The sequence below is a fragment of the Triticum dicoccoides genome, chromosome 1B (assembly GCF_002162155.2).
Source record: "Triticum dicoccoides isolate Atlit2015 ecotype Zavitan chromosome 1B, WEW_v2.0, whole genome shotgun sequence".
In the NCBI taxonomy this organism is placed as follows: Eukaryota; Viridiplantae; Streptophyta; class Magnoliopsida; order Poales; family Poaceae; genus Triticum; species Triticum dicoccoides.
Genome location: NC_041381.1, coordinates 664,233,189 through 664,245,362, shown reverse-complemented (window position 1 = coordinate 664,245,362; position 12,174 = coordinate 664,233,189). Strand labels below are relative to the sequence as shown.

Genomic DNA, 12,174 nt, shown 5'->3' with positions numbered 1-12,174 from the left:
GTTGAGTCTATTGGAGGTGTTGCTGGTGGACTAGACATAGGCGGTGGGGAAGTAGATGGAGGAGGTGCGCTAGTGGTTGGTGCTATTGCTGGCGGACTCAATGGTGGTGGTGGAGGACTAGATAAAGCTGTCGGTGGCGGGTTGTATGATGGTGGAGGTGGAGGGGACTGGTCATCATCTTGGTACGTTGGAGGTGTAGCGGGGGGACTAGACAAAGGTGGTGTGGCAATGGATGGAGCCGGTGGTGTACTTGATGACGGTGGTGGAGGACTTGATAGAGTTAGTGGTGGACTAGATGATGGTGGTGATGTTGGAGTTTCCTCATCAGTTGAGTCTGTTGGAGGTGTAGCAGGTGGGCTAGAGGCAGGTGGTTGAGTAGTTGGAGCTATTGGTGGCGGGCTAGATGACGATGATGGTGGGGGAGGCTGATTAGTAGTCGGGTTCATAGGAGGTGCCGCAGTTGGGCTTGATGGAGGTGGTGATGGAATGGACGGAGGATTCAATGTAGGTGGTGGCGATTGATCGTTGGGTTCGTAGGATGGAGGCATAACAGGGGGACTAGACGGAGGTGTTGGTGGGGGGCTAGATGACGTTGTTGGTGGAGGAGGCTGATCATTAGTCGGGTTCATTGGAGGTGCCGCGGGCACACTAGATGGAGGCGGTGGCGATTGATCATTAGGTTCGTAGGTTGGAGGTGTAACAGGTGGACTAGATGAAGGTGTTGGTGGGGGGCTTGAGGATGACGGCGGAGGAGATTGATTGCTAGGTTGGTAGGGTGGAGGTGTAGTAGGAGGACTAGTTTCTGACGAAGGTGGAGGTGATGGAGTCACCGGTGGTGAATAGGATGGGGATGGCGGTGGTGATGGTGAACCATTACCTTGGTCTGGGGAAGGCCCAGGTGATGACGGTGTTGTCTCTCCATCATCGCACTCCTTTTCTGGTGGTCCTCGACCATCATTGTCATGGTTTTTCGAACCATGTCCGGGCTTAGGGCACTTTGGTTTTTTCACCGGCCCTACACCATTTGATTTATGACCATCACCGTCATGGGAATCCTTCCCATTTCCAACCGAAGAGCCCTTGTCATCGGCTTGGGATACATGGGCAGCAAGGACAAGAATCAGGAGGGAAAGAACTAAAATAGGCAGCGATCTCATTGTAGGGTGAAAACGCTAAGCGTAAACACCTACCAGAGAGCTGTTTTGTTTGGCTTATGGGTTTGTCCAGAATGGGCAGCAATGCTAGCCATTTATAGTGGTGTTAACCTTGGTATTGGCTATGTTTTGCTAGATCTGACTCACACAAGATTCTTACATTGTCACGCACTGCACCGGCCTGCATTTGTTAATTCTTAGGTCAGCTCCTCACGCACCGGCCTGCATTTGTTTCCTGTCAGATAAAAGAGGGAGAAAGAATCATCACAAGTGAAAACCAGCAGTGTAACCCACTGGGTTTCTCTGCTAATTGCGTTGACATTTTACAGGCTCCATGGTTCTCCGTGCACAGCATCTTAGCCTAGATCGCAGGGCCATGCATGGAACTAATTAATGCCACACTGTGTGATAATGGGTTGGCCATCAGAAGCAGAGCTTGGGAGGCGTGGGCTGATTCCAAATGGAGCAGGCAAAAACTGTCAGGTGCCTTAGTTAAGTTGATTAGCTAGTTGACTTCAGAGATAATTAGCTAGCAGTGCCAGATCTGTAGCAGCTGCAGCACACAGCAAATGGGCGGGAGATCTATTTAGCAGTGGCTTTCATGGGCAGCACTGAAACCTGGGAATCCCGGACGATCAAACGTCGCATCCCTCCATGTGAAGAATTCATGGCCTGAAAATTATATGAGTTAGGTACAGGAGGCAACAAAGTATCTCAACTTAAAAAAATGAAAACTGCTCCTGCACCAGATCACCTTGGCTGCTGTGTCAGCATCCCAAGCAAGACAACTCTCATTGATTCTCATTTTGATGCTGTTCAGTTCCTCATTTCTTCTTGTGGGTGCAAAAGCTAGACCTACTTCCAGTCACATCGTTGCCCCAATGGCCAATGCTAATTTGACAGAGTCCAAACTTAACAGTTCATGAAAGTAGCAATGATGCTGGTACACAACTCTTTTAGGGGGCCAATCATATTCATGGGATAAGTGTATATTTCTGAAATATACCTTTTCTTTTCTAGAATGTATGTGGCGACCGACGCCGACGCATCACATTGCGTATGAGTTCCAAGAGGCGTTCAACGCCTTTGCTGACACAATGCCAATACAAAGAGGTCAACTGTCCAGAATCACTAGTTCTAGTGAAATCAAGTGGTTTTCCTGAGCTATGTGTCTTGGTTTGCATACAAGCATAAGTTTAATTTGTTCCTTCACCAGTCTGATGTCCTAGAGATGCCTTGCTTTACATGCCCTGTAATGTTATGAGAGTCTATTTAGTTACCATCCTCGATTTAGGCATCCTGCATTAAGTCTTTGAGATGTTCTAAAAAGAGGCAAGAGATAGAACATAAATGCGCAAGTAAATCGTGTGTATTATTCAACCATGTTCTGCTTGGTTTTTGCCACCATCGTGGCTGATTGAGAAGGTTTTTTGAATGTAAATGTGCATACTGAGTAATGCACTGCAAATAACTGTAAAATCGATCTAAATTCACTATCTGTTGCGGGTGATATTTTCAGGAAGACAAGTTCCCATTCAAATCGGTGGTATTACTGCTACATGTCATGGTGCAGTAGTTCTATATTTATTTCTAGCTTCGCTGACCTCTTCTAGTTCCATATACAAATGCAAAACTAGAGTATTGAAATGCTCTCTGGATATAAGTCACATCACAAGAAATAAAGACATTGAAATCACCTTTGTATTTTCACTCTTTTGCATTGCCCAGTAACAAGTATGTTAGAGCAGAGGAAACATTGTGAACTCTCTAAACTTAAAGCATATTAGTTAGCGCTTGCGTTTTGGTGATGCTCCTAGTAAATCCTTTTGGGCCAGGAAGCTCCTGTGTTATGGTATGCTCCTTGTGAATTTTCATTTGGAGTGGCTAGTTTCTGCTCATTTCTGTTAATGTCCTTTTTAATAGTTTGTGGAACATAAACGTAGATGTGCTACTTTGTGCAACTTATGCAACGTATGCTGTTAGATATTCTTTGTTGTAATCATTTTTTTTTCTGTCCATCTACTAGTCTTGTGGTCATAATTGGGCATTTCTACTATACTTATTTGATATTCAGAGAATACTTAGTTTATGTACTACATGCTGGACGAAAATAATTTCCATACATGAAAGCATGAAAATTGCACAAAAGGTAATTTGTGTTGCTTTTCTCCATCTCCATTGTTTAATGCTCTTTCCTTTACATTAGTGCATCTAAGTGGATCGTTTTTTAGTAATGGGTGTCTTCTCAAGTTCTCATTCCAGTAAATAGATACTCCCTCCGTCCGAAAAAGTTTGTCCCAATCTTGTCTCTTAAATGAATGTATCTAGCACTAACTTGGTGCTAGATACATCCATTTGAGGGACAAACTTTTTTGGACGGAGGGAGTATTAAACATTTACATTTGAGATGACTAGGTCTTATATCTGATTCACTCAAACAATTATGCATGTTAAATATATCATCTGGGAGAATATTTTTTCTGTTTTGTGTTGCTTGGTAGGAGCTTCTCACGACTATACTGTTTCTTTGCAACTAAATGCAAATCTACTTGGAAGAAATGCTAGAAATGGGAGCATGTGTGCTCATTAGGAATCGTCCAAGTGATTCATCTTGGTATATGTGGCTCATAGATTTTATATTTTTTTTACTTTGACTGCTGGGCTGTATATTGGCCAATGTTTCTATGTACATCGCTTTGTTTCGCGATTCCTGGATTATTTGAGCTTTCCCTAGTGATAGGTTCCAGTTGAGGTTCTTGATATAAATCTCCAGTTTGCATCCTATGCATGGAGGGATGATAAACTTTTCATATAGCAGTGAGATTACTTAACAGTGTGTAATGGCCTGGCAACATAACATGAACGATAGAGTACTTTCCTTGTCAATCTTGCCCACATGATGCATGGGTGTTCCTTTTCTACTGATCTCACTGTTAACGTTAGGGCATTTCTAACCGATCCCCTATATCCGGTTAGTGGAGTAAAATTTTAATTTTACTCCGCTAACCGGCACCTAGCCGATCCCCCATCCGCGGTTAGTGGAGTATATTTTTGCTCGGGCCCCAAAAATTTCTCTATTTTTATTCCAACGATGGGTGGCCGAGTAAAACGTTGCGCCTCTCTCTCGTGTCTGCGCCGCCGCTGCATCTTGCCAGCGCGCCTCCCACCGGCCCTGCTGGTACCTCGTTCCATCCCTTGCCCTCCGCCACCGTTCTGCCCATCGGCTAGCCCGTTCGGTCCCCGTCGCTATCATCGGAATCAAGGTGAAACCCGCCGCTGTCGGCATTGTTGATCCGTCCGATTTCTTTCGAGTTTCTTCTTTTTCTAGCGGCCGCCGCATCTCACCTTGCTTGTGCACCGCTGCAGGTCACCCGCCGCTTGCCGATTTGGTGTAAACCATGCCGGCCAACTTTTGCACCACCACTGCACCCCAAGTGTTCGAAGAATTGCCTAGGTGAGTTTTTTTGTTTGTTTCTCTTTGAACCGTGCCGTTTGGATTGAACCGAACCGTTTGGAGTGTAGATGAAGAGGTTGAGGCGGATGGCATTAGAGGACTCGTCGTCATCCGAAGAGGAGGAAGAAGACGACAATGACTTTGACACCGTTTTAGGCATGATTTTTAATGATGATGTTTGGTGGCCGAGGAGAGGATCACAATTTAGCCGCGTAGACATCAACCGTGATATAGCGGAGAGCCATGCCAAGATTACGAGAGATTACTTTGATCCAAACCCAATCTATCCGGAGAAGTACTTTCGCCGGAGCTTTCAGATGCACACAAGTCCTTTTCTGAACATTGCAAAAGCCGTTGAGAGATATGATGACCGGTTCACGCTCCGGAGAAATGCATGTGGAGAGATCAGTGCAAGCCCTCTGATGAAATGCATTGCGGCTGTTCGAGTCGTGTCTTATGGGTGTTCCACCGATGCAATTCATGACTATGTACACATTGGCCAAGACACAATCTTGGAGGCTGTTCGAAGGTTCACCAAAGCAGTGATCGCTGCCTTTGGCCCGGAGTACTTGAGAGCACCAACCGAGGAAGACACCCAGAGGCTGATGACTGAGAGTGAAGCAAGAGGATGGCCAAGGATGCTTGGATCACTTGACTGTATGCACTGGAGATGGAAGAATTGTCCAGCGGGTTGGAAGGGTCAGTACAAAGGCCACGTCAACGATCCAACAATCATTCTTGAGGCATTTGCATCGAAGGATCTTTGGACATGGCATTCATTCTTTGGTCTGCCTGGCTCTCACAGTGACTTGAGTGTGCTATTGAGATCACCTCTGTTTTCTAGGCTTATAAAAGGTGAAGCTCATGTTTGCGACTACTCGGTCAACGGGCACAACTACTCGATGGGTTACTACCTTGCGGATGGCATATATCCATCATGGGCCACCTTGGTCAAAACAATTCCGCGTCCAAAAGGTAACAAAAACACTCACTTTGTCCAATGTCAAGAAGTTGCAAGGAAAGATGTGGAGAGAGCCTTCGGTGTGCTTCAGAAGCACTTTGCAATTGTTGATGGCCCTGCCGAGTACTGGAACTCCAAGGTTCTATGGCGAATTATGACTTGTTGCATCATATTGCATAACATGATCATTGAAGACAAGAGAGATATGCCTGAGAACTTTCAGTACATCATTAACGGGACTCCGGTTGAGCCAGAGTATGATACGAATAGGATACTGTCATTTCTTGAGCATCATCGGAAGATCGAGAACCGTCAAGTTCATACTCAGCTCCAACAAGATCATCTTGAGCATCATTGGCAACGTCTAAGCGAGTCCTAGTTGTTCTATGAAATAATATTTGCTACATTTAAACCATTCGGCGTGTTTAAATTTGAATAATTCAGTTTGTAAACTATATTCGTAATTTGGTTGAACATTCAAGTTTATGTTTAGTTTCTATATATGTGCTAATATGTAGTTGTAATTTATACTAGAGTTGCAAAGTTTAGAAAAACAAAAATTTACTCCGTTATATTTAGAGGATCGGCTAGGTCCGACCAAAACTTAATGGAGTATATATACTCCACTAAACCTTTTACTCCACTAAATTTTAGGGGATCGGTTAGAGATGCCCTGAGTGCATTTCCACCTCTCACTTCTTCGTGCTATACGGTAGTCGGCTACTTGTAATATAATAGACATGATATTTGCTGCAATGAATATATTTACCACTGATTGTATTTCCAGCAAGCATACGTGACTTAGATCAATATTTTTTAGAATGTCCTTAGGCCAATATCGTGAATTCATCGGCTAACTAGTAAGTTTTATTTGGTTGAGCCTCGCATATTTTCTCCAGAGAAGAGTGTGCGTTGAGGAGAGTCATAAGATGCAGTTTTTTTGTTTGACAAACTATTAGATGTGGTTTAACTATGATAAGTTAAGGCATGTAAAGTGGCTGATAAGATAATCTTATCTTATATATTCAATTTATCTAGAGAAGTAAAAAAACATGTTTATACAATTTATATTTAAGTTTTGGACTGTGATATTTGGCACACGTGTGCCACATTGCTAAAAGTACCACACTACTCTTCTCCCTTCGATGCCATCTCCTCCAGAGCGACCACCCTCCCGCCGCACCAAACACCTCGCTTCTTTTCCCGATTCCCTGGGCCATCCCGACATCCCGCACGAACCCCTCCCTCCCGATTTTCTGGGCCACCTCGATTCCCCCGACCCACCCCTCCCGATTTTCTGGGCCTCTTCGCTTCTTCTCGCGATTCGCTGGGCCATCCTTGGAGTTTGAAAAAGGGAAGTGGCCTCTGCACTTCTGCACACACACTGCTTGTAGTTTGAAAAAAGGAAAAGAAATACGGTTGTAGTGGGATCGAACCCACAACCTCCAACAGTACATCGAGCTACAACAACCAGCAGGATTAGGCCACCTTACGTGATTTTGTACAACTTGCACACTACTTGTATTCCTGACACGAGATCGAACGACGAAAGAGAGCGATCAATAACCGAAAATGCAAACCGACAGACTTACTTGACCGGGTTTTCAAAAATAATTATGTATATTTTACACCGGTTCAGATGGTTCACAAACTCGGGTGTCCCCTTCGTTCCTTTTTCAGATGCTAATCACCACAGTGTTTGTACTTAAATTATCAGATATGAGGTTCGTATATTATCATATTATTTACATAGAAGTTGTCGGGGGTATGTTTTTCAACTACTTTTTTCTATCTTGATCAAATGTTACCGCGGTGTTTGTACTTAATTTATCGGGTATGAGGTTCGTATATTACCATGATATATACATAGAATTTATCGTGCTATATTTTTCAGTAACTTTTTCCTCCTTGGTCAAAAATGTTACCGCGGTGTTTGTACTTAAATTATCAGGTATGCAATTCTTATATTACCATGCAATTTACATGAAAACTATCGGGCTATGTTTTTCAAGAATTGTTTCCCCCTTCGTCAAAGTTATTGCCGTGTTTATATCTAAGTTATCAGGTGAACGGTGCGTATATTAGCACACTATTTTCACATAAGTTATCGAGGTATATTTTTGAACAACTTTTTCTCCCCTTGGTCAATGTTACCACGGTGTTTTGTTCGTAAATTATCGAGTATGCGGGAGGTACATTAGCATACTTTTACACATAAGCTAGCAACGATATGTTTTCCAACAACAAGTTACCGAGCTAATTTCACATGAGTTACCGAGCTTATATTATCCAAGAACTTTCTTGCGGTGTTTGTATGTAAGTTATAAAGCATGTGTTCATATATTACCATGATATGTTTTCAACAAATTTTCCCTCATGGTCAAAAAAGTTATCACGGTGGTTGCACGTAAGTTATCGCGTATATGGGTTGTTTAGTACCATATTATTTAATTTACCAGGGTATGTTTTCAACAACTTTTTCTTTCGGTAAAACAAGTTACTGCGGTGTTTCTATGTAAGTTATCGAGTGTGCGGTTCGTATATAGTATCATGCTATTTTCACATAATTTATCAATGGTGTGTTTTTCTACAATTTTCTTCATTCTTGGTCAAATTTACCGTGGTGTTTGTATGTAAGTTATCGTGTATGCGGTTTATATATCACCATCTTATTTTCACGTAAGTTATTCATGGTATATTTTCAACAATTTTTTCCATGGTTTAGAGTTATCGTGATATTTGTGCGTAATTTATCAGTGTATGCAGTTCATATATTACCGAGTTATTTTCACATAAGTTATCAGTGTATATTTTTCAACAACTTTTTCCTCATCTACTACCACTATAAAAGAAAGAGAGAGGCAGATCCAAACAATCACATCCATCCATCATCAAAATCTAATGGCCCTTAATCATTATGTGTTTAATGCTGCCAACCACGCAATAAGGCGCTAACAGTCCATCTATCGCTAACCCTACCCCGCAGTCAAAAGAATAAAAGAAAAAACCGCTGCCCGCACGACCTCTCACCCCCTTCTCCTCGACCTCTCGCTCCCTGCTCCTCCTACCGCACCGTTCGCCGCCCCACAACCGCTCGCCGCTTCGCCGCCTTCCGCAGCCGCGCCCCTTCGCCGTCGCCCACCTACTGCCCTTCTCTCCCTGCACTTCTCCACCCTTACGCAGCCGCCGCCAGCGCCTTGTGCCCCAACGCCGCTATCGCCATCACCTCCTCCCCATGGTCCGCGAGCTAGACGCGCTGCCGGGAAGAATCCACCATCTACGGCCTTGCGGCGCTCGCCGGGGACACCGCCGCCGCCGCCTCTATCCTTTCCGGATGCCTTTGTCTCCTCTCTACAGTGGCCTCCTCATCTCTTCACGGCTGCTCCAGAGGTCGCCCCCTCGAGCATCGCGTCCTCTTCTCCACCACCACCTCGCCGCCGCCTCCTCCCTTCGGTTCTCTCCTCGAAGCTCCATCAAGTGGTCACTGCCGCCTGCTGCCTCTTCTCTCCTGCAGGACGACGCCTCCCCATCCACCATCTGCCGCCGCTGAACTGGGTGGCAGTTGCGGCCATGGGGGAGTAGGGGTGGCATGGTCTTCATGGTCGTTATGTACAAGAAGACGAGGACGGCAGTGGGGGGAACGAGCAGCGAGGCCGGAGCTTCACTATGGATTTGAGGATGCAACTCGCGGGCCACCATCACCGTCCGCAATTTGGGCTGCCCATTTGCGTCTCGCCATCTTCCTTCCCAATACTTAACTTAGTTCTTTGACAGTCTAATTTCAATTTTGTCAATTTATGGCTTTTCTAGGCAATGATGTGGGACAGAAAAGAAGAGGAAGACGTTGGTGAAGGAGAGGGTGAATTCTCTCTCTCAGCCATGTTTATTATTGCATTTTAATTTTGATGTTATGATTTCTTCTATACCTGTTTAAATTAAATTATTTGGACCGCCTATTTTTTCTTGCAATGGATAATTTACTTACAAGGCTTGTCTTGTGTGTGTAGGCAGCACAAATGTACACCGCTGTGGCCAGGTTATTTCATACGACACAGCCACAGGTAATGCTTTGGACTTGTGGCGTTAGTACTACAGTTGTTCTTTGCACATGCTGAATTGTGGAGAAATATAATGATATATATAGTTGTTGCAGTCAGAGGTGCTCCAAGTTAGTATTATTCCTCTTATTTGGTATCCTAGATTAATGGGCACCATTCTTAGTAATGCCACATATATACAGATACTGGTTATTCATCTGTTTCCATTGTGGAGTTAGGTACTGCCTTCCTTCCATCTTTTGTTGGCAAGCAACACTGACCTCACGCATCTACTACTCTTTGGCTTGGCTATATTGGTACATATTTTAGGTGATGTACATGAATGACGGCAGATGGTTGAGGATTGAGGGAATGTAGATGCGACTAGCGAGCACTTACTCTGAGGTGCTTTCAGGTCACTGATTGCTTTCTACCCTATACACACAACATGTCCCTCCCTTTATTTATGATTTGAACATGATATTACATGGTGTTCAAGTTCGATTATATTTTATTCCTCTATAATTTGGTCCTAAAGATGACACCTTCCAGAATTTGGTTAGCTATGTTCATGTCATGCTTGCTTCTCTTACACATGATCGTACTTTTGCCCTCGAAGTTTTGCTTTCTCAACTTCTTAATGTTAGAAGCATTATTGTTCTAAGTTTCAGCTGTACTGATCATAGCACTACTTTTTCTTGTCTTTGTAGATGATGGTTTAATAAGACTGTTTGGACAAAATTCTGATTTTTCAACACTTGTTCCATGTGCGAATATTCTGGGAGCACCAACTCCAACTGCTGACAAGGTGAAGCTTATGATCAGTACAGCTTTGTTTGACATTTGGCTGGGCTAAAAAAAATATCAATGGGAGCTTTGGACGGCCCGATTGCATTAATGCCTGTGGTTGCGAACGTGCAAGCCTGCATCCCGTGATCTTCTCTTTGACGGTTCGACTTTGCTTCCATATCTCCTCCTTCGGTCCTCCACAGCCTCCATGACCATTGTCCGTGCACAGCCGCCATCTGCCGCAGCTTCGTCAATCGTCCTTCTCAGGTGTCAGCGATCTTAGCCGTGAGGAGCGAGCGACACACCGTTCCCGTCGACGCCGTCGTCCGTCGGCATCCGGTATTGCTGTACGCTATACCTATACTGATTGTGATTGGTGTCCCATCCGACACCAAAACGAGAACCCCTTCAATTTGTAAGTTTATTTTTTCTTCTCTTCTGATTATTATCTTTTATGATTATATAGGAACTATGATATTATAGATTGCTCTTCAATCTTCATTTAGAAAATTGGATCTTGTCAAATCCAAAATAGCTGAAAACAAAATTTCCAGAAAAAAGAGATAATTGGATCTCATTATTAGGCCATCGATCGTTGCATGTTGTGTGACTGCGCCCCAAGTTTTGTCCATCGATCGTGCGTGTTCTCCCCGTCTTCTCTCGCCTAGATCAGATAAATCTACCCATGTCTGGTCTATTGCAACGGCGAAGCCACGCTATACCTATGTGGTAGAATGACTAGAGGAATTTAGCAAGTCTACGTAACTACTAGATGCATGCACACCCCGCTGCTAAACAAATTACTTAAAGCTGACTACACAGTCCATGTGATATCATTGCCTGTCAGGGCTATCAAAATTCTTAGATGTCAGGGTTTTTAACCTTTTTTTTGCATGTTGCATATGAATTATGATACTATTCCCTAGAAAAAAATTATACCTATATTTGAATCATAGTTGTATATGAATTTCACTTTTGCAGAATGTGTTAGTCATAGATATGGATATTGTTGACCATAAAAAAGAACCTATCAACAAGAGCCCGAAGGTCATGTCGTTGGAAGAGACTAAAACCTCAGCAAGTTCTATACAGCCTACAGATGCGCAGATAGAAATAGCCAATTTACGTCATACCAAACCAAGAAGAGCAAATACAAATATTACACCGGGAGGACATGAAAGATAATTTGATTAAGCGCAACTGGACATGATCTACTAGGTGTAGTTTCTGTGATCGGGATGAAACTATCAAGCATCTTTTCTTTGATTGCCCGATGGCGAGGGTGTTGTGGCGCTCGGTGCAAATTTCCTTTAACATTACTCCTCCGAATTCGGTCAGGTCGTTTTTTGGAACGTGGATGGTTGGTATAGAGGCCGAAACAGCTAGACAAATTCGAGTGGGAGCATGTGCGTTGTTATGGGCAATTTGGAACTGCAGAAATGACTTGGCTTTTAACAGAACAACAACTATTCATTTTTTACAGGTTTTATTCCGGGCTACTGCGCTAATCCGTACGTGTTCATTACTCACTCCGACGGAGGCCAGGGCGCGTTTGGTTACTGGATCTGTCCGGTGGGAGATGGTAGCGCGGGATATCTTCAACCGGTTTGGATGACGGTCATGTAATAGGATAGGCGCTTAGTTTACCTATCTCTCTTTATTATGCCAGCCGGTTGTGGCTTTTGAGCCTTGTTTTACTTTGCTAGCTCTTTGTGAGCCAGCATCCTTTATTGCAGCACTTTGCAAGACATTGTTGAACTACTTTATTTATTTATAAAT

At 43.8% G+C, this 12,174-nt stretch overlaps 1 protein-coding gene and 1 long non-coding RNA gene across 2 annotated transcripts; one reads left to right on the top strand and one right to left on the bottom strand.

The window, feature by feature from the left end:
• Positions 1-5: 5 nt before the first annotated feature.
• On the bottom strand, positions 6-1,204 carry LOC119350849 (extensin-like; the record flags this gene model as incomplete). Its single annotated transcript, XM_037618484.1, has 1 exon — positions 6-1,204. A coding segment is annotated over exon 1 (1,152 nt), but the record flags the coding sequence as incomplete, so codon positions are not given.
• Positions 1,205-9,349: 8,145 nt separating this feature from the next.
• LOC119349502 lies at positions 9,350-12,174 on the top strand. Its single transcript, XR_005169442.1, has 5 exons — positions 9,350-9,428; positions 9,577-9,630; positions 9,937-10,021; positions 10,317-10,810; positions 11,879-12,174. It is a non-coding gene; the product is annotated as an uncharacterized LOC119349502 (long non-coding RNA).